This window comes from Portunus trituberculatus, chromosome 48, assembly GCF_017591435.1.
Source record: "Portunus trituberculatus isolate SZX2019 chromosome 48, ASM1759143v1, whole genome shotgun sequence".
NCBI lineage: Eukaryota > Metazoa > Arthropoda > Malacostraca > Decapoda > Portunidae > Portunus > Portunus trituberculatus.
In genome coordinates, this window is record NC_059302.1 from 5,898,425 (window position 1) to 5,920,924 (window position 22,500).

At 36.6% G+C, this 22,500-nt stretch overlaps 3 protein-coding genes across 5 annotated transcripts in view; 1 reads left to right on the forward strand and 2 right to left on the reverse strand.

Annotated features, from left to right (window-relative positions):
- The window catches only part of LOC123498704, a 16,536-nt gene extending 15,537 nt beyond the window's left edge, over window positions 1-999 (reverse strand). The window contains exon 1 of one of the 2 annotated variants that reach the window (XM_045246060.1): window positions 871-999. In XM_045246060.1, coding sequence (XP_045101995.1) covers window positions 871-922 — 52 coding nt within the window. In that variant the 5' untranslated portion in view covers window positions 923-999. The remainder of the gene's footprint in view (window positions 1-870) is intronic. The other variant, XM_045246062.1, reaches the window with a different exon arrangement.
- Window positions 1,000-5,347: 4,348 nt separating this feature from the next.
- Window positions 5,348-10,038, forward strand: LOC123498787. Its single transcript, XM_045246212.1, has 7 exons — window positions 5,348-5,598; window positions 5,734-5,815; window positions 6,648-6,822; window positions 6,950-8,240; window positions 8,380-8,591; window positions 8,828-9,055; window positions 9,709-10,038. Exons 1-7 carry the CDS (start codon window positions 5,508-5,510, stop codon window positions 10,036-10,038), a joined length of 2,409 nt encoding a protein of 802 aa, XP_045102147.1. The 5' UTR covers window positions 5,348-5,507.
- A 4,703-nt stretch (window positions 10,039-14,741) lies between these two features.
- The window catches only part of LOC123498706 (solute carrier family 46 member 3-like), an 8,142-nt gene continuing 383 nt past the window's right edge, over window positions 14,742-22,500 (reverse strand). Inside the window, exons 2-10 of one of the 2 annotated variants that reach the window (XM_045246069.1) lie at window positions 18,300-18,450; window positions 18,069-18,214; window positions 17,741-17,897; window positions 17,258-17,424; window positions 16,748-16,995; window positions 15,979-16,218; window positions 15,784-15,867; window positions 15,413-15,572; window positions 14,742-15,285 (exon numbers count right to left, since the gene is read on the reverse strand). In XM_045246069.1, coding sequence (XP_045102004.1) covers window positions 15,222-15,285; window positions 15,413-15,572; window positions 15,784-15,867; window positions 15,979-16,218; window positions 16,748-16,995; window positions 17,258-17,424; window positions 17,741-17,897; window positions 18,069-18,214; window positions 18,300-18,419 — 1,386 coding nt within the window. In that variant the 5' untranslated portion in view covers window positions 18,420-18,450 and the 3' untranslated portion in view covers window positions 14,742-15,221. Of the gene's footprint in view, window positions 15,286-15,412; window positions 15,573-15,783; window positions 15,868-15,978; window positions 16,219-16,747; window positions 16,996-17,257; window positions 17,425-17,740; window positions 17,898-18,068; window positions 18,215-18,299; window positions 18,879-22,500 lie in introns of those variants that run through there. The other variant, XM_045246070.1, reaches the window with a different exon arrangement.

Consider the following 22,500-nt stretch of genomic DNA (forward strand, 5'->3'; position numbering starts at 1 on the left):
TGTTTTCGGGGATAACGGAGTTATTTTTCAATATAACATGAACACTAGTACTAGAAAGAAAAATACTGTCATGAAAAAAAAAAGATAGATAATTTTGATACATCTTGGCAATATCACAAGAGTGTTTTGAATGAAAACAATGCGAGTCATTCGTTGTCACAAGTGTGGAGTCAAAGTAGCAAGAATGGGAAAGAATGTTCCCTGAGCTTACTGTTCATGGTCATCTTCACACTAATTTAGTATGACGAATAAATGTATTTTCTTTCACATTATGTTAATTTATGTAGAGTTAAAAAAAATATATAAAAATGGCTTATATCAGTTGTATACGATCCAAATTCAAAGCATTTGTCGGTGCATTCACCTACCCAGCAGACGAACAGAGGTACTCGTGTTGTGCTGGCCACCCTTATCAGTACAGTAATCGTTCGGCACCGCAGCCTTGACTAGTTAGTAAGCTTGGCTGTCGCCTTCATCTTGATAAATCGTACATGCGGAGTTTTTTTTTTTTTTTTTTTGTATATTCTGCATAATACCATTCATAGAAAAAGAATAATGTATAGATCCGAATTCATAATTATAATGCATTTCCAGTTCATCCTTACACATGCCTTCATAACTCCAATACATACAGTTATATAAAACTAGAATGTCGTAACGTCAAATTAGTGATAGAAGGTGCAACACTTATATTCAAAACATTAAACGTTCCGAAAAATTACATTAGAGTTGTTGAACATTTACAATGTAGTATTAATGAAATACAAGGAATAATTTTTAAACGCCACCGTCAAAAAATCCTTATTTATAGTGAAGGATCAATTTAAACTCGATAAAACAAGAAAGTATGGTACATCACATCTATCTTACCACTGGCCTGGGTGGCGACGGTAGCCAGCAACAACGACAACAGCGACTTCATATTGTTGAAGTAATAAGCTTCTTTCGGCGCTTTCCTGCCTTAAATACTACCAGATGTTCCCCACAGCAGCGGATGAGTCAGGGGTACAGGAACACTATTACGTAATGCAAGGCAATGTCAGGAGATTGAGTGATAAGAAGATTAGCGATACACAGCAACTTCATCATAAAGCGGAACAGTCTCATATCACCACTGCCTGGCTGTATTCATATGGCAATGCTATTTTTTATATTTGGCTTGTATTCTGATGTTGGCTGATATAGCAAAATTAAAGTTATAGAACAATGCGTAAAGATAGAAAGAAATAAGCTTAGAAATATAAATGTAAATAGATAAAATAAAGTAAATAAATTAATACTTTCCTAAAGTACCACTGTTTGTCGTTTCCCCCAGATAGTAATGGGAACTTTGGCAGTGAAAAAATCTTTTGGTGATAGTAGTGTGGTGGTGTTGGAAGTGGTGGTGGTGATGTAAGTGAGGGAGATAGACGCGTAGAAGGCATCACACCTGCCTTGGTCACATCACTTCCTTAAAGCTACGTGCTATCCACTCTTACATTCTCATTATCCAAATAGCCGAAGCACCTCTACGCATCACGAGCTGGAAGTGTTTAAACTACAATAAGTCATACAACTCAGAAATCCTAACTAACACTAGTCCTTGCCCGGGATAATTCAGATTATTAAACATACGTATTTTTTTCGAAATGGAACAGATTTTCTCGTCAGTCTGGTTAGTCTGGCTTTGTACAATGTGGTGCTGTTATGTGTACTTGTATACGTGCCATTGATCTTGTTCATGTGAGGAATGCAAAGTGAGGGAGAAGCGCAGGCGTACGAGAGAAGCTTAGGCAATGCTGTTGGGATAGAGTGACGGGATACATGACGTCCGCTGCCCTGGCCATGGGTGGTTGTTGCCTTCCGTTGCTGCTTGTGTCCGCCCTCCTCTTTGGTGAGACTATAGCGCTTTGACCACTAACCAGCCCCACCGAGCGTTTTTTTTTTTCTTAAGGCATTTTTATTTGTGATGGATTAGGATACTTGATTACTTTAGGTTAAGATAAATAACTATATATATATATATATATATATATATATATATATATATATATATATATATATATATATATATATATATATATAATATATGAATTAATGTGAGCCGCCATGAGAAGGAAATTTCTGCAGATATAATGTATAAATGGGTTTATGGATGGGATCCGTATAACATTGGTTGACATTGACACCATTTGGACCTGTGCCTCTCTATCCTGGAAACGTTCATGTTCGGACCTGGAGAAAGATAAAAATTACTCTTTAGACTATACTTTAGAATTTTGAATAAAATAAATTTAGATGATATTGATATATGAAGTATATAAAAAATAATAAAGTGTCATCTTTTGCTTTGTAAACTTCTTTTTTGGAGTGAAATGTGATTAAGGAAAAATGTAATCATCCATATATCGTTTTATATGCTTTAAAAATGTTTAACATATGCACAATGTCTCCCTTCTCAATAAGGAACCTGTGTATGATGCCAGATGAAATTCTGAGAATATCTTTATTCACACACACACACACACACACACACACACACACACACACACACACACACACACACACACACACACACACACACACACACACACATATATATATATATATATATATATATATATATATATATATATATATATATATATATATATATATATATATATATATATATATATATATATATATATATATATATATATATATATATATATATATATATATTTATTTATTTATTTATATTTATTTATTTTATTTTTTTAAGGTCCAGTGTTGCAAAATAATAGAAAAAAATACCAGAAATCTTTTTCATTTACATGTTTAATCATAGAAATTAAAAAGAAAACTAGATTTATGTAACATATTTTGTATCACTCAATATGTTTTTGTTTATTTACTTTTTTTTATTTTAATGTTTATTTTAAGATAACATGTAGATAAAGTTGAATTATATTACTTTGCACCGTATCCACGTATGAACAAAACATAATGTTTACCATATGCACAATGCGTCATCTTTAAGTAAGGAGCATATCTTTGTTATAAAATCATAATTTTGAGATTGAAAATTTATTCTCTCTCTCTCTCTCTCTCTCTCTCTCTCTCTCTCTCTCTCTCTCTCTCTCTCTCTCTCTCTCTCTCTCTCTCTCTCTCTCTCTCTCTCTCTCTCTCTCTCTCTCTCTCTCTCTCTCTCTCTCTCTCTCTCGCTTTACTTGAGAGAACAATCCTTGCGAGTGTGTATGTACTTGGCGTCTTGTTAGATGTAACTACATGCAATAATGCTGACTTTTTGTGTGTTTAGTAAAGGAAAAATTATTGAGTTTAGAGTCACTTTCACTGACTGGCTTTCAGAAAATAAGAAACCAAACAAACAAACAGATAAAGGAATACAATTTTTTTATCTAGACTTATTTCTTTGCCATTGACGAACAAGTTCATACACGTCACTTGTTCCTCAGATCCTTCATGAGAATTTCTTGACATTATTAAAACCATCAAATATACAGTGACGTTATCCTTCATGAACTGAATAATTTCTTGTATGGCTTACAAATATAGGAAATTGAAAGTTTTGTAAAGGGTGTTTCGCTGCTACTCATATCGCTTAGCGTTGGTGTTGTGGTTTTTAATGTCTTAACGAACATACATCACATGAGCCGAAGCCGCCTGGAGTAGATGCACCGGCAGCTGGTGTTGTTCTCACTATGGTCACCGACAAAAGACGGTAAAGATGTCGAAAAGAGTTCTTGGGATGGGATTTCAACAACTGTATTTACACATTTTATTAATATAGAAAGCTGTACAAATGGAAATAACGGTTGTTCAGAATGTCTGATAATTCTCGAATCCCTCTGCATTAAAAAGAAAAAAAATATTACTTATAACACATCGCCAACAGCGGCTTTTTATATTGCATTTAGCTCCAACTAAACAGTGGGTTTAAATGTTAACAAAAGAAAATTATGCCAGCGCTTCCTTTTCATTGTGTAACTTTTTCATCGGTCTTAGATTGATAAAGATAACACTAGCTGGTCAAAATATCTGATATAGTATTTTGTTATACTCTTTCTACTCATCCAGCAATAATGAAATACCTTTACCGTATGTTGCTGTCAAAGGAATAATGTAATGGTACACCGATCCTGGAATCTATTTATTCATTTACTTGTGATAGATCACGCATCGACTGAATATTGATTCTTCTGTGTGTTTGTGTGCGTGGCCAACCAGTGTTCTGTGGCTTCTTTTCACCTTCGGCACCACGTCGATCTCAGGTAAATTGGTCTTCTGGTGAAAGGAAATACAAATTTTGGTATTTATTTGTGGTTACTCATTGTCGAGATTTTGAATTATTCATACCACCAGGAACAGATGAATGATGCCAGTATATGTATGTGTGTAGTAAATCTGCTTGAGCCTTCAACTACCTCCGTATTTTGTCGTTGGCACGCAACATCTACTTACTAACAACCATCAACCTTTGCCACAAATATGCGTTTTATAGCCTTGAATAATTGTGTCGAACGAGTGGATCGAAAGGGTCGCTCCTCATAGCCAAGGCGAACTCTTTCACAGGGTTACACCATGAATGCTGCCTATCCTCGCTTTGCTGAATGTGAGTTAGGGAGGTTTCTAACTAATGAACGACAGCACGTATAAGACATAACTGGTATTCATGCCGTACATACTCATACATTCGCCTCGTTGGAGCTGTAGTACGTTATATAGAAAAACATACGTACTGTCGCTTTTGACAGGGCTATGAAATCTTTATTTTTCTCGTAATATGATTTACACACAAAATAATTAATTAATTCACCACCGTCTTAAGAATCACTGCCTGAATTCTTGATCTTCAGCTTTACCCTCGTGATGAGTATTCAGAGCATTTTAACACACTACAAACTCCGAAGGAGGGCAGCAACAGTTCGGTGTTTAGTGAAAAGAAATCATTATGGTCGTGAGCGCGACGTGATCCTCAGCCTACCATGTGACAGTCGAGACGGAACATAATGAACGAGTGTGTTGTATGTAGATGTTTCTGACTGTTTAAGTGAACAATCCATCACTGTTCCTGCTGTGACCACCTTGAAACGGAACCATGTGTAATTTCACCCAGCACGCATTTTTCGGGTAGATTTGGTTCATCAATAATTCGCCATTGAACTTAAAGGACATCAAGAAATATGTCACTGTTTAAGACCACCTGATTCATAGCCTTGTCATTTCCTTCCACTTTCCTCATGAAATTTTCCTTCAGAATCCCCAGATTTGCTTGGCCATGGACGCTGACAACAATTTGTATCGTAATATTTTCCCACCATTTTTTGTTTTGTTTGGTGTTGAAACAAATCTAAAGTAAAAATGCTTGAATCTCTCACGCATAATGTTTGTTATCTCCCTCAGGGTGGGTGGAGGGAATTCAGGTGTTCACGTTCCAAGGGGATGGCGTGGCTACGGAGAGCTCTGTTGCTGTATACGAAGGCGACGTGCGCCTCTCACGTAAAGTGTACTCCCTGACCTTCTGCATGAGGTTTAAGATATTTTTCCTCCAACAACGTGGGACGATTTTTTTCCTTCAAGAAACCGCCAAGGATCGCTTTTGGATGCTGAGGGGAGGTACGGAGATTGTAAAAACTATTACTTAGTATATCCATTAATAATTTTCAAATATACGGAAGAATGCTCCTGCTTGTAGATTTTTTAAGGAATGCAAAGTCAATAATTGTATTTTTTTTCTTTTTGTACTGATAGAGGTGTGGGTGGACAAGGTGCGAGTAACCATATCGCACACCTGGCACTTCATGCCCCTCGACATTCAGTTGTGGGCTTTCAGGTTAGTATCAAACATTACTTATAATCAAGATGAAAATATATGAAAATAATTAGTGGCACTTTCCCCAAGTTTGTAAATACATTAAGTACACTTCTGTCTGGAGTAGAAGAGACTATACAGCTGTATATATATATATATATATATATATATATATATATATATATATATATATATATATATATATATATATATATATATATATATATATATATATATATATATATATATATATATATATATATATATATATATATATATATATATATATATATATATATATATATATATATATATATATATATATATATATATATATATATATATATATATATATATATATATATATATATATATATATATATATATATATATATATATATATATATATATATATATATATATATATATATATATATATATATATATATATATATATATATATATATATATATATATATATATATATATATATATATATATATATATATATATATATATATATATATATATATATATATATATATATATATATATATATATATATATATATATATATATATATATATATATATATATATATATATATATATATATATATATATATATATATATATATATATATATATATATATATATATATATATATATATATATATATATATATATATATATATATATATATATATATATATATATATATATATATATATATATATATATATATATATATATATATATATATATATATAAATGCTTATTGAACATTGAATACCTATCAACAGCATATATTATCCTTAGACACCTTGTATTAAGTTATAGACGTCTCCTGCAGATGGTACCACCTTTGCTTCACTTACAACCACACCAGTTTCCTGATCCAGACCTTCCTGGACGGCAAGGTGGTTCAGCACGCCTACTATGACGTTGGACAGCCAGTCTTTGGCGATTACATTGGTGTGGGGAATGGCCAGGCTATTACGGAGAGCTATAGTGGAGTCATAACTCAGGTACTGTTGGACAGACTAATGAGGAAACATACTCATAGAGATGTGTGCTTAAGCTATAAATTAAAGATACAAATGGATAGCGCATACGTGACTTATTCTACTATTCGAACATTCTTTCTCTTCTCAGGTTAATGTGTGGGACAAGGTGCTGAGTGATGAGGATATCCTTAGCATTGCTCAATGCCGGGCAGACCCTCAAGGAAATTTCGTGTCCTGGGAGGCGGGCTGGACACTGTATAATGCCACTGCTGAAGACGTGCCCCTCGCCAGGCTCTGCCAAGAAGAGCAAGAACGCATTTACTTTTGGTTTCCTGACACCACTGACGCTGTAGCGCAGTATGTGTGTGAGGCTTTAGGAACTCATCTCCCTATCGTTACCAGCCTGGAAGAAACACTTTACCTGTACGAATTAGTTAAGACCATGTGGCCAGATAGTGATCACTGTCCTGTCTATTATTGGAGTTCATTAAACGATAAAGAAGAGGAAGATGTGTGGGTTCACTCGTATAATACGAGTCTAATTGATACTATATCTTTTTGGGCACCAAATGAACCAAATGGAGGCAGGTATGAAAACTGCGTTGCAATAAACTATTTTGGAACTATTGACGATGACTGTGCCTGGAAAAGATGTGCGCTGTGCACTTTTACGGAGCCTCAAAGATTTTCTTTCTTTGGTACTTGTGAGCCTGAGCTGCGAAATGTTTACTTTGTAGCATACCAGGAGGAGTACGGCGGACTACTCTTTAAAAGCTACGGTGCGTACCACATCGAGAAACGGAACGGTACCTGGGTTTACTTTGACACAGTGAAGGATCAGGATATAGCCACAATGGAGCCTTTCGATCCGGACTTCCCTATGGGTCGCCGGTGGTGGAAGCTAGAGAGGGAAGTGTGCGGCCAAGAAAATCCAGGGCGGCGCTTAATGCTGTTAACCCCTTGCCTCTCACATCACTTCACCTGCGACGACGGGACCTGCATCCTCCACCACTACCGCTGCGACCTCAAGTACGACTGCCGGGACAGGAGCGATGAGATGGAGTGCGAACTGATCTCCTTCCCTCAGGACTACCACCAGCACCTCCCCCCTAGGGTGCCTGGGAAGGAAAACTCCAAACTTCCCGTCACCATCAAGTTCACGATAAAGTCGATTGATGTCCAGACAGTGAAGATGTCCATGAAACTTTCTTACGAACTGGAGATGATATGGTTTGATAATAGACTGAATTACTTAAATTTAAAGACGAACGACAGCCTTAATAACCCTCGTCTTGACGCCATGATGAAGTTGTGGTCTCCTCTGGTTAAACTCCTCAACACAGATACCATTGATCAGTCTTTGCTGGCAGAGGACGCCAACACAGTGGTCAAGAGACTCGCTAAGTCCTTAGGTCGTGACGAGGGCGCCGCCGCTGAAGGTAAAGCAGTACACCTTATTTATCGACTTCACTTTTATACCATAACACTATTCTTCTCAATTTTTATAAGTGACAGAATATTGTATCGACCACATAGTGATGTAATAGAAGAGAAACTCTACGAATCTTTCCTCCACAGTCGACATCTATTCTGGCAAGGAGAACCCTCTGTCCGTGAGCAGGAAGTACAGCACGGTGTACGCCTGCCAGTTTGACCTGACGCTCTATCCCTTTGATAGCCAACACTGCGACATTCATCTCCAGATTGTGTCCGGCCAGGTGTCCTTCCTCGATGTCCATCCCAATTCTTCCGTGAAATACTTGGGCAGCGATGTGCTAAACGAATATCAGGTAATTTTACATAACTGGGACCACATTTCAAGTGAACATGCCTGAATTAAAGCAATACTTGTATTTTAATCTCTAATGACATAAGGTGTAACATTTGCCATTCTTAGTTGTACATTATTTTCTTGTACACAACAAAGAGTAAACAGGATGTGGATATGCTGTTCCATCTTTCCTCGCATCCCCACAAGCGTTATGCAAAAAGTAACTTAATTTGATTTTTTTTCTTTTGCTCTCAGATATCTGAGCTGCGTGTGTTGTTGGAGGAAGGTTACGACTCTGGGGAGACGAGGGTCCGGATTCCCATGACGAGGTTGTACGGCAACTCCATTCTCACTATTTACATTCCATCACTCATTCTCATGATCATTAGCTACCTGACCCTCTTCTTCAGGACCGCCATCTTCGACGTGCGTGTGATGGTCGCCCTCACGGCCCTCCTCGTCCTGGCCACACTCTTTGCTCAGGTGAGACCTCTTTAGTTTTCTTTAGTTGTATTATTTGAGAGAAGATACCTTAAGTCACCAATAGTCCCTTGCTAAACGTTCACTCTACGGCTGTCATACTTGGGATATTGTTATTTTTTGTCATTTTTCTTGAATGGAATTTATTTGCCTTTGTCGTATAGTATAAGTCTCAATGATTGAAAGATCATAGCTACTGTCCTACTAATATATATATATATATATATATATATATATATATATATATATATATATATATATATATATATATATATATATATATATATATATATATATATATATATATATATATATATATATATATATATATATATATATATATATATATATATATATATATATATATATATATATATATATATATATATATATATATATATATATATATATATATATATATATATATATATATATATATATATATCAACTAATCTGCTATTAGTAATATAATTTTATTAGACTAGATATCTTTGTCATTGTATCACTAATATCCTTGATAAAATTAGATGTCAGTTTTAGTCTACTGAGATCTTTTGTTCTATAGGATCTCCTTGTTATTGCCTTATTGACATCTTTTATTAGAAAAGATGGCATGGTTATTGTTCTACTAACATCCTTCTTGCATCTCTCGGTAGGCATCCTCGTCTCTGCCTCAAACTTCATATTTCAAGATGGTGGACATTTGGTTGCTATTCTGCGTGGGCATCACTTTTCTGGTTATCATCTTTCATATCCTCATTGACAACCGGCTGTTCAGTCACGATAACCAAACAAAAGTACAGGCATTCAATGAGCCGTTCGGGATAAAGTTAGGTGCAATGAAGCCAGCAGTGCCGAGGCAAGGCAGGCGCCGCTGGGCTCCTCTGTCAATATCAGTCGAGCAGCTGGAGCTGCTAGCGAAAGCCTCCACACTCATTTTGATTATTATATTCATCGTCGGCTATCTGGTTTACATCATGACTTAAACAGGGTAAACATTTCTTTTAGCAAAAGTATTTTAATCATGCCATATATATATATATATATATATATATATATATATATATATATATATATATATATATATTTTTTTATTTATATATATATATATATATATATATATATATATATATATATATATATATATATATATATATATATATATATATATATATATATATATATATATATATATATATATATATATATATATATATATATATATATATATATATATATATATATATATATATATATATGATTCTCTTGACAGAACACAAAGTATGATAACATTTTTCTTGGTACCAAATACAAACTACCAGAGGACCTTATCAGTTCATTTGGTGAAAATGCAGAAAGAGATAAAAAAAAAAATATATCAAAGAGGAGACATGAAAATAAACATGGCTAGAGATGTATGGGATTATTGCTCCCATAAACAGGGAGGTTCAACCCATGCAGTCCTAAACACAATGGAATCACAAGTTTATATATATATATATATATATATATATATATATATATATATATATATATATATATATATATATATATATATATATTTTATTTTTTTTTTTTTTTTGTGTGTGTGTGTGTGTGTGTGTGTGTGTGTGTGTGTGTGTGTGTGTGTGTGTGTGTGTGTGTGTGTGTGTGTGTGTGTGTGTGTGTGTGTTTGCATCGATTCCTTTCCCGTTTTTTTGTTTTGTTTTTTGCTCACTTTTGTAATGTTAGTTTTTTTTTCATATGATTCGCTCTGTATCCATAGCCGGAGTCATTATGTAATAAAAAAAATGAAAAAAAAAAGAAAAAAGAAAAAATTTGAATAGACTGTCAAAGTTTTTCGGTCCTAAGGCATCTTTCAAACAGGAAGGAAGCAAATGTTCTTCTTGTGGAAACATATAGAAAATTACCATAAGTATTTGAGACACTTCTAAAAGAACATCAAAGTACGGTAAGAAGTTCCTACTTTAATTGATAAGATAAAGAATAAGGGATAGTCTTTAAGCACTCAAGTCAAAGCATTTCTTTTTTCTTCAATGTCAATTTTTCAAACCTGTGTGAAGTTTATATTCTCATGTGCTTATCTAGAGTAGGCAATTAAGTACCTGTTCGACAAATCAATGTTATTTTCGTTCCTATCCTTGCTCGTCTCCTCATTGAGTTTCAGGATCTGGTGCTGTGTTTCAATACACATCATTTTTACACAAACACTTCAAAGATTTATATTAAGTACAATCTTCTATGTGTACCTATAAGAATGTTTATAACTGTATCTTAGTGTATATATCTGTCGTGCAGTGTTATCATTGGTGATTTTTTTTTTTTAAACAATGACAAATAAGTCCCACTCTGTAGCAAATTCTATTTTTTTTTCCCGCAAAGTCTCGATATGAAAAACCTTTTTATTAGAAAGTTAACTTTTATTTGCTTGAATGAGAAATCCCTGTGAGAAGCTTGAGGGATGTTACACATGTACTAATACTCAATTTTGGTTTCATTCATTGTATCTTCATCTTTGTTACTTTCAAGAAAGAAATTTTAGGACACTTATCACATACTTTGGATTAACGCTTTGTGCCTTTTCGGAGGCCGCTATCATTTTGGGATCTTTCTTGATCGCAATTTTAGTCTCCTTTGGCCGTTTCCACTTCTACAATAAAAGAAAAGAAAAAAAATACATGTGTATATATATATATATATATATATATATATATATATATATATATATATATATATATATATATTAAAAAGAAAAAAAGTTTGTTCTTCATCTTATCAGAAGGTAGTAGACACCTACCGAAACGATAATTTACTCCCAGTGAGGTCTAATAGCACTAGTTCAGGGGGTGCTGTCAACCTTCCATTAAAGCTAGTTCTGATCTCGCTGAACGTTTCCCTTTGTGTCTCACAACTCGAGAGGGCTGTGCTCTAAAGACAATTCTCCTACTTCTCATAAAACTACATGCACTTACCACACACACACATCCTTCACTTAAAATTCAAAATTTAAAAAGTGGCGACTCCAGATCCAGCCTCGGAGTCCCCTTCTAGGAGGGGGACTAGAAATGTTCCCAGGTCGGACTGCCCTCTCGTTAGCGACCCAAAATGTCTTGACACCTCCCTCAACTTTTTCTACATTAACTTCTGCAACATTCGCAGTCTTAGATCTAATTTTCAATCTGTGGAACACCACCTCTCCTCTACTAAACCTCATCTTCTTTTCCTCACCGAAACACAGCTGTCTGAGGCAACTGACAGTAGCCCCTTCTCTGTTCCCTCCTACTTTCTCTATTCTCATTTTCGTTCTAAAGCTGGATGTTGCGTCTATGTGCGCAACGACTTAGCTTGCACTCGTGCCCACGCTCTTGAGGCTTCCGAATTTTCCACCATCTAGCTTAGACTCAACAGTTACTCTCAAACTAAATTTATCTGTGCTGTCTATCTCTCTTCTACCTCCTCTGACTGTAGTAAATTTTTTTGACTATTTAACTTCCAAAGTGGAGCACATTCTGTCCCTCTATCCTATCGCGGAGATCTCCATCCTTGGAGATTTCAATGTTCACTACCAGTTTCGGCTTTCCTCTCCTTTTACTGACCATCCTGGTGAGCTAGCCTTCAACTTTGCTATCCTCCATGATCTAAAGCAGCTGGTGCAACACCCTACTCGTGTTCGTGACCGTCCTGGTGACATTCTTGATCTTTTTCCTTACCTCTAATCCTTCAGCTTATGCTGTTACCCTATCATCTCCGTTGGGCTCCTCCGATCACAATCTCATTTCTGTATCTTGTCCTATTTCTCCAATCCCTCCTCAGGATCCCCAAAGCGGAGGTGCCTCTGGCGTTTTGCCTCTGCCAGTTGGGGGACCTGAGGAAGTATTATGTTCATTTTCCTTGGGATGATTACTGTTTCCGTGTCAGAGACCCATCTCTCTGTGCTGAACGCATAACAGAGGTGATAGTGTCTGGCATGGAGGCGTACATTCCTCATTCTTTTTCTCAACCTAAACCTTCTAAACCTTGGTTTAACACAGCCTGTTCTCGTGCTATACATGATAGAGAGGTTGCTAATAAAAGGTACTTGAGTCTTCCATCTCCTGAATCTCATGCAATTTATATCTCTGCCCAAAACATCTCCAATCTTCTTTATCTTTCCCTCCTTTATTTAATCCTGATGGCACCACTGCTATCTCACACAACTCCACCTTGGATGATTCTAGGGTTGTCCCTCCCTCTCGTCCTCCCTTTGACTATTTCATGATGTCTTCACTCATAATTCTTCGTTATGATCTTTTCTATGCCCTCGCTGGCCTTAACCCTCGGAATGCTTATGGACTTGATGGGGTCCCTCCTATTGTTCTCAAATCCTGTACTTCCGTGCTTGCACCTTACCTGGCCAAACTCTTCCAACTATGCTAGTCGACTTCTACCTTTCCTGGAAGTTTGCCTACATTCAGTCCGTTCCTAAAAAGGGTGACCGTTTTTATCCATCAAACTACCATCCTATAGCTTTAATATCTTGCTTGTCTAAAGTTTTTTAATCTATCCTGAATAGGAAGATTCTTAAACATCTGTCACTTTAAAATCTTCTATCTGATCGCCAGTATGGCTTACGTCAAGATCGCTGTACTGGTGATCTTCTGGCATTCCTTACTGAGTCTTGGTAATCGTAGTTTAGAGATTTCTGTGAAACTTTTGCTGTCGCGTTAGACATATGAAAAGCTTTTTGATAGAGTCTGGCAAATAGTTTTAATTTCTGACCTGCCCTCCTACGGTTCTCTCTGCAACTTTATCTCAAGTTTCCCTTTTATTGCAGCCGTGGTAGACGGCCACTGTTCTCCTAAATCTATTAACAGTGGTGTTCCTTAGGGTTCTGTCCTATCACCCACTCTCCTTCTATTATTCATTAATGATCTTCTTAACCAAACTTCTTGTCCTATCCACTCCTACGCTGATGATACCACCCTATATCTTTCCACGTCCTTTCGGAGACGACCAACCCTTCAGGAAGTCAACAGATCACGCAGAGACGCCACAGAACGCCTGAATTCTGATCCCTCTAAATATTCTCGGTCTGACCTTTATTCATAATCTTAACTGAAAACTTCACATCTCATCTCTTGCTAAAACAGCTTCTGTGAAGTTAGGCGTTCTGCGGCGTTTTCGCCAGTTTTTCTCGCCCCTCCAACTGCTAACTCTGTACAAGGGCTTTATTCGTCCTTGTATGAAGTACTCTTCTCATGTTTAGGGGGAGGGGTTGTTTCCACTCATGCAGCTTTATTAGATAGGATGGAATTAAAAGCTTTTCGTCTCATCAACTCCCCTCCACTTACTGACTGTCTTCAGTCTGTTTCTCACCGCCGAAATGTTGCATCCCTTTCTATCTTTTATCGCTATATTCATGCCAACTGCTCTATTGATCTTTCAAACTGCATGCCTCTCCTCCTCCTGCGGCCTCGCTCCACAAGGCTTTCTTCTTCCTCTCATGGTTATTTTGTCCATCCTTCTAATACAAGAGTTAACCAGTATTTTCAGTCACTCATACTTTTCACTGGTAAACTCTGGAACTCCTTACCTGTCTCTGTATATCCAACTTCTTACGATTTAAATTTTTTTAAGAGAGAGGTGTCGAGACATTTGTCCCTATATTTTGACTAGCTTTTTTTTAATCTTATATGGAGACTACAATTCCAGTGAACCTTTTATTCTAATATTCAGTTTTTTGCCCTTGGTAGTTCTCCCTCTTTCATAAAAAAAAAAGAAAAAAATCTTTGCCAACGTGGCGTCTATATAGCACTTACTTATTTTTCTTGGTGGTGTCAAGGTTTTGTGTAATGTAACAACACTATCTTGTGAAAACATACTCTCCCATCATATGGGAATTTTCCTTAAAATAAAATAAATTGACATGATTTTATATTTATCTATTAAAATAACACTCTACATTTTTTCACGATGAATCTTTACTTCTATATCACATATGTAAAGTGTTTTTAATCATATATAATTGTTCAGTACATAACTCTTTGGAACTCTTCCAGAGGAATTGTACAGGAGCTATTGCTGCCCCTGTAAGTCAGAGTGATCACCATTATGATTATTCTTTCCTCTTCTCAATCATGATACGTAGATAATTGCCTATTAATACATCTATGCATCTATACATATTTTTTCACCGTAGAATCGGTTGCGTCTCTTCACTTGTGCCTTCATTTGCCCGACAACAACGGATGCATCTGATAAAAGAATATATAAATTCTACCATTTGATAAATAAGACAATTTCCACTGTACTTTATGTAATGTGTCGTATCAAAAGACTATCATGCATACCATCAGTTTCACTCCTAAAGAAGACACTTACATGAATATCGTAGTGGCAGTGGCCATAGAGGTGGCGGCCACAAGGAAAGTGTACCCAGGATGTGCCAGCAACACTAAGGCAGGATACACATTATCAAATAAAAGCGATCCGACTAACATAGACATCTGTGCCAGCGACGACAGTACGGTCAACACACGTCCTGCGAAATGTAGAGGAAGACATGGCTTATCCATTGCAGGTTGTCGCTCGCTGTTCGTGACAGAGTGAGTTTACAGGATGAACACACTGCAAACACAACCTTCAACCAGATGAAAACAGATGCTTTAGTCACTTTTATGTACATAATTTTCACAATAAATATCGAAACCTGGCATTCATCGGCCGTTTCTTTTCCACGGTGGAACACTCACCTTGCTCTTCCTTATTTACAAGGCCACACAAGGATGACCTCAGCACAACAAACAAGTACTGCCCGAACACGTCCAAGAATGGCACTGTTAGGAATAGTCACTTCGTGGTTAATATCGATGGTGTTAATACATAAATATATAGTGATAAAATATATAATATAATGACAATCAGTGTTACAAATGGAAGTCGCTGACCTATGTAAGTGAGAGTGTGGGAAGAATTGAGTGCCAACATCGTGAAGGCCACCATCCTCGAAGCCCCTCCCAGTATGCCAAGTGAAGCATCGCTGATATCAAATACAAGGCGTAGCAATGGTAACACTCCCAGCAGCGATATGCCATTCACCAAGTTCTTGATGACCAGGTACAGGGAGTACTGATCCAAGTTAAACCCAAGATAGTTGTGCATGTACATATACCGTAAGTCAGACTCAGCTGAAATAGATAAATAAATAAATAAATAAATAAATATATATATATATATATATATATATATATATATATATATATATATATATATATATATATATATATATATATATATTTATATTCAAATGTATAAATAAAATATGAAGAAGCTAACTAAAAGAAAAAAAAATTGGAAAATGAACAAACAAGCAACAGATTAAAAAGTAAGAGCTTCAACAACCTTAAGTTTTGGATCCGAAAAATTCTACCACAGATATCAGAGTTAACTCTTTCTTCACCAAAGGCAATGTGTAAGGGGAAAATTTAAATAACTATTTTAGCCGTTATAATTTTTCGAGGTCTCTGCAAAGTGAAAAATATCTCAGAATGGTTAGTTATTTGGGAAAACATGTCAATTATAAAAAAAAAGTTTTAATTACTGGAAATGATATTTTCAGTTTAAATATTGAAAAAAATTCAATAGTTTCTTTGCAAATAGAAATTTATGAGTAGTAATACAATCTTCTTTTTGAAAGCCGTCCCTGTTATAACTCACCAGAATAGGAAATAGCTATGAAAAAGTCTGCTAATATCAGAAGGAGAATTGAAGTGCGTTTCCCAGCTGGTCTGTGGCGTAGGACCGTGGAAACAGAGCCGGTGAAGTTTTTCAGTACGCTTTTGACCGGAGTAAAGAGTGTTGTTCCGCTGTGTTCTTGAGGAAGCTCAGCATTCTCCTGAGATGTCGATTGGGAGTCCGGCAGGATGAAAACAATGTAGAGCAAGGCCACCACCAACGACATCTCACTGTATGTTAAGGACGACAAAATTTTGCAGCTAGTATTATAAGGACACGTTTATTTTTACGATTATTACAAAATAATTAACAAAGCTCCCAAAGAATCACATTTATCTTCAAATGAATATAAAAGCATGTCAATTTCCCTCCATAAGTAAAATGCTAAGCATAGGTGTATAATGCATTATGTTTGTTTTCAATGATAATGGCAATCCACATTCGCAGTCTGATTAATTAAGAGACTTTTTATAAGTAAATCTGTTCATTAACCTGCCAACAAACAAGTAGTCATGTCCAATGGTGGTGGAGGCTATTATTTGCTTAAGGGTGAAAGGCCCCAGTGCGCCGCCCAGGAACACCATCCCTTCCACCACCGAGAGCAGGAAGGTCCGCTCCTTCGGCGATGCTGTCCTCACCACGTAGCTGCTCACAGCAGACTGTTCTCATATGCGCCCGCACGCACGCACACCACAGGCATACAAACACACACACACACACACACACACACACACACACACACACACACACACACACACACACACACACACACACACACACACACACACACACACATTATATTGATATTACCCTGAGATTAAGGAAATCGTATTGGAGAAAACTTGTCATTTTTATGAAAATTAATTTAACTTTTAGTTTACTTAGGTCTCAGTTGTGAATGATCGAAATATTGCAAAACAACAAAATCGAGTCTGGTTCATCATCCTACCATTACGAATCGTCGCCTCTATTCACCTTAAATAATGGATAACCTCCTGATAGGCCGTTCAGCGTGGCACCGACATACATCACTGCCAGCGGCACGGTTGGCATGGCCGCCACCACCACGCACACCAGGTGCTGCGCAAGGAAACCCATGAAGGGGGCCGTCATCACCGCCTTGGGTGAATACCTGCAACGAGGCATCTTTTGTATACCGAGAGATAGCTCTTTATATACATAGCATTTTTTTATCTTGTTTCTTGACCTTAAAATAATTTTTCATAATATGCTAAACGAGGAGGAAAAAAATGTACTGCATTAGACTCCCATAGGATTAAGGACGTGAAGGGACAAACATTACCTGTCAAGTGCCACACCGAAGAACTGGGCCATGATGACGGACAGGATGCTTGTGATTACACTCAGCCACATCACGTAGTTCACCGCCTGGTACTCCACGCATTCAACATCTGTCACTGTATCTTCCTTCCACCTCGCAACACACACCTGGAGTTGAATTAAAATGTTCTTACTTTACGATATTCATGAGCATTTGTTATAATCATTACTTCTCTGTCTCATTATGACATACCTCTTGCGAATACTGTTCGTAGCACAACTTGGTGAAAATAAAATCTTGAAGCAGGCTGTGATGCACCACTTGGGAGACACAGTAGAGAAGCACTGCCGGCTCCACTGTCACCCTGAACATCTTGACTCTAATGAGAAGTCCTTGTTACACCCTAGAAAAAGAATAGTGTTTACTTTCCCTATATCTTGTCCCTTTTTTCATGTTTGAACGGTGCCGGCAAGGCCAACAAACAATTACAAGAAAAAATAGGCTCACCAAGCTGTTAAGTCATACAAAGGCAAAAACATCACCCAAAGCCATAAGATAAGTGTCTTGAAACTTCGCTCTTGAAAGAATTCAAGTCATAGAAAGGTGGAAATACAGAAACAGGCAGAGTTCCAGGGTTAACCAGAGTAAAAGATGAATGATTGCGGAAACTGCTTAACTCTTGCATTAGAGAGATGGGCAGAATAGGGATGAAGGAATGAAGAAAGTCTTGTGTAGTGAGGCCTCGAGAGGACGCGAGGCATGTAGTCAGAAAGATCAGAAGAGCAGTTGGCATGAAAATAGCGGTAGAAGATAAGAAGAGATGTAACATTGCAACGATGAGAAAGAGGCTGAAGACAGTCGCTTAAAGCATAGCAGTTGATAAGACGAAAAGCTTTTCCATCATGTCTGAAAAAGAAAAAAAAACTGTATGAGTAAAACCCTCCCATATATTTGTGAACCATACTCCATACATGGACAGATAAGGCTCCTGTACAGAGTTAGCTGTTGCAAGGGGTCAGAAAAATTGGCATAGACATCTCAAAACACCTAATGTTATAGAAGCTGCTTTAGCTAGAGATGATATATAAAGTTTCCAGTTTAGTTTATAAGTAAATGACATAGACAGATGATAGTCAGTGTAGAAGAGAGGGGGCAGTTGAGTGTCATTAAAGAAGAGGGTATACTTGTCTGGTAGGTTATGTCGAGTTGATAGATGAGGAATTGAGAGTTTGAAGTATTGAGTACTAATAAGTTTGCTTTGCCCAAATCAGAAATTTTAAAGATCAGAAGCCAGATGTTCTGTGGCTTCCCTGCGTGAGCTGTTTACTTCCTGAATGGTCGGTCCTGTATGAAAAGAGTGGAAAATTGCAAAGCGGTATTATCAGTGAAAAAATGGATAGTTCAAGAAGTTTGGGTTAGGTGATCATTGATGAATAATAGAAAGAGAACGAATGACAGGACATATTCCTGACGAACACCACTGTTGATAAATTTAAAAGAAGAACACTGACCATTTGCCACAATAGCAATAGAACGGTTAGAAAAGAAACCTTAGATGAAGCTGTAGAAAAAAAAAGGATGGAAGCTGTATAGGAAGGTAGTTTGAATACCAAAGCTTTACTCCTGACCCCATCAAAAGCTTTTGATATGTCTAAGGTAACACCAAAGTCTTCACCAAAATCTCTAAATGTAGACGCCCAAGACTAAGGAAAGTACTGGGAAACAGATAACAGGTGTATAAGTCAAATGGAAGTTGACTTATATACCTGTATTTTATTGAGGAATAGAAGATAAGGTTTGGCAAAAGGAGAGGTGGTGTTCTACAGATTGGAAAATTATACCTAAGACTGCGAATGTTGCAGAAGTTAATGAAAAAATGTTGAGGAGGCTGTCTAGACACTTAGGATTGGTAACGCTAGAGTGTCCGAACTGAGAGCACTTATGGTTGCATAAAATAAAAAGGTTGAGTGGCACCACGCGTGCTCGAGCAAGGAGTTGGAAGGAAAGAAACTATAGTCTGACCAGCCTTAATTTACGGCCGTGGGGGGGCGAGCGTCTCTGTACAGTGGTGCCACGTTTTCACTACTGTTGTTCTGTTACTCTCTCTCTCTCTCTCTCTCTCTCTCTCTCTCTCTCTCTCTCTCTCTCTCTCTCTCTCTCTCTCTCTCTCTCTCTCTCTCTCTCTCTCTCTCTCTCTCTCTCTCTCTCTCTCTCTCTCTCTCTCTCTCTCTCTCTCTCTCTCTCTCTCTCTCTCTCTCTCTCTCTCTCTCTCTCTCTGCTTACCTTTGATTCTTTAGTAAGTCATTTATAATTGTATATATATATATATATATATATATATATATATATATATATATATATATATATATATATATATATATATATATATATATATATATATGAGTGGCACGAGGTCAGTCACGTCGCCACCAGCAATGTGTCAAGGCCGCCAGCTGGGTGTAGAAGAGTTGCCGCTCGCAAGTGAATTTTTTTTTTTTTTCACTTAGGTATTGGCATTGGTTTCTATTTTGTAAAAATAGAAACTGCACATTAGCTTGGCTTACGAATTATGAATGCGATTATGCCTCATCCTTGAAATTACTGTAAAAGCCAGTAAATGTGAGCATTTTATCTTATAATTATAGCAACATCTGGTACTACAAGGTGAGGCTATTCGGCCTGGCCAGGCTGGGTTCATCAGTATTGCCGCCACTCACAAGACTTCTACTATTTTTTTTTTTTACTTTGGATAATAGATTATTTCTTTTTTCCATGCTCATTATCTTATATCTGTAACACTGATATTATTACACACCCTAAACATACGCTAAGTACCATTATAAGTTACTACAGTTGATATCAGCAACACTGTTGAATATGTATGCCATGTTTGTATGGTACTATATAGTTTTTATGCATATGATGGTTACTGTTGATTCAGCCATCTATATACACAAGTCGAAATTTTATACATCTGAATTGATGGTATTTGCGATGCCTTGTACACCAATAACTTCCATTTCACATTGCATTTTGGGGAAACGTGGCAACACTGTAGAGCTACCCTCGCCCCACCACAGCCGTAAATTAAGCCCGGTCAGACTCTAGTAGTAAATCAAATGAATGTTTGTCAGATCATACAGTTTCCTTCAGAGACAATGACAGTTAATACGTTCAGATTGTATTGCAGTACTTAAAGCAATGTGGAGGGTGTTGAAGTGGTGTTTCTTCGTTGTGGGTATCCGCCAAGCTCTGCCGTTGTATTTGTTGCCCTGCCATATTCATATTTCACGCCATGGTTAAATAGCGCCTAAAAATACATATGAGAATAGAACATTTTCTACTTAGAATAACCCGTATTTATACCTCTAGCTTACACATGAGCGGTTTTCGCCGGTGCGGCTCATGCCGAACGGCAGCCGCAGGGCACCTGGAGGCTGCTTTCACACGAACGTTTTTCGCCGGTTGAATAGTGCGGCTTCTGCTTTTGGCTATCTCTCTCGACATCCGCTTCGTTATTTCTTCGTCTTATTTTTTAGTGCACCACTACCTCTCAATGATGGAGGACATCATAAAACACTTAAATTTGGTGAAAAAAAATTGAAAAGATTATTTTCCTGATTGTATTACTAAAAGAAATAAAAAATAAAACTTTAGTCAGGAAATTTAAGATATCTCTGTTTTCTTTCATATCTTGCAAAGAAAATAAAAATTGGTTAGAAAACTTAAGACAAGAAAATAAAAATTAGTTAGAAAACTTAAGACATGTCTGTTTTTCCTCAATATTTTACTAAGAAAACTCATAAATTTAGTAAGAAATACTCCTCAGCGCATAGCAACACATGACCACCGAAACCATTGTGCGGCATTTCTATCGTTGCTGTCTTGGTAGTAGTGTGGAAGGGTGCGGCAAACGCAACGGAATGACTGCCGTTCCGGCTTCGTATGAACTCGTCCATAAGAGTCAATGTAATACTAAAACGTTCGGCATGAGTCGCACTGGCGAAAACCACTCGTCTGAAAGCAGCCTGTATAGAGACATAATGAAAGGCAGGCAAATAGACACTAATTTTCTTATACATTGGCTGCATGTATAGACTGCAATTCATTGGATTTGCGAGAAAATAGTTTAGAGTTCACAATAAACATTTGCATTGTATTAAAAAAATTACATAGGGAACAAAATATTACATTTATTTGATTAACATGACCATAATGAACTAAATTGATATTGAAAAATACTAAAGATAATTTGTTACGTGTGTGTGTGTGTGTGTGTGTGTGTGTGTGTGTGTGTGTGTGTGTTCGTTTCAAATAGCGTGGTTAAAAAGAAAAAAAGTGGATAAATCTCATGAATTATGGATGCAATCTTATCAGTTTTATCTTTAGATTATGTACTAATTTTTTTCTTGCATCATCGCACTTGATTTATTTCCTTTGGCCCTACCCACAC

Excerpts from the sequence above, each read along its gene's own strand:
- LOC123498787 (XM_045246212.1), top strand. The coding sequence starts at position 5,508 with ATGAGGTTTAAGATATTTTTCCTCCAACAACGTGGGACGATTTTTTTC. Across the intron at positions 5,599-5,733 it reads CTTTTGGATGCTGAGGGGAG|AGGTGTGGGTGGACAAGGTG; the intron begins GTACGGAGATTG and ends TTGTACTGATAG. Across the intron at positions 9,056-9,708 it reads TGGCCACACTCTTTGCTCAG|GCATCCTCGTCTCTGCCTCA; the intron begins GTGAGACCTCTT and ends ATCTCTCGGTAG.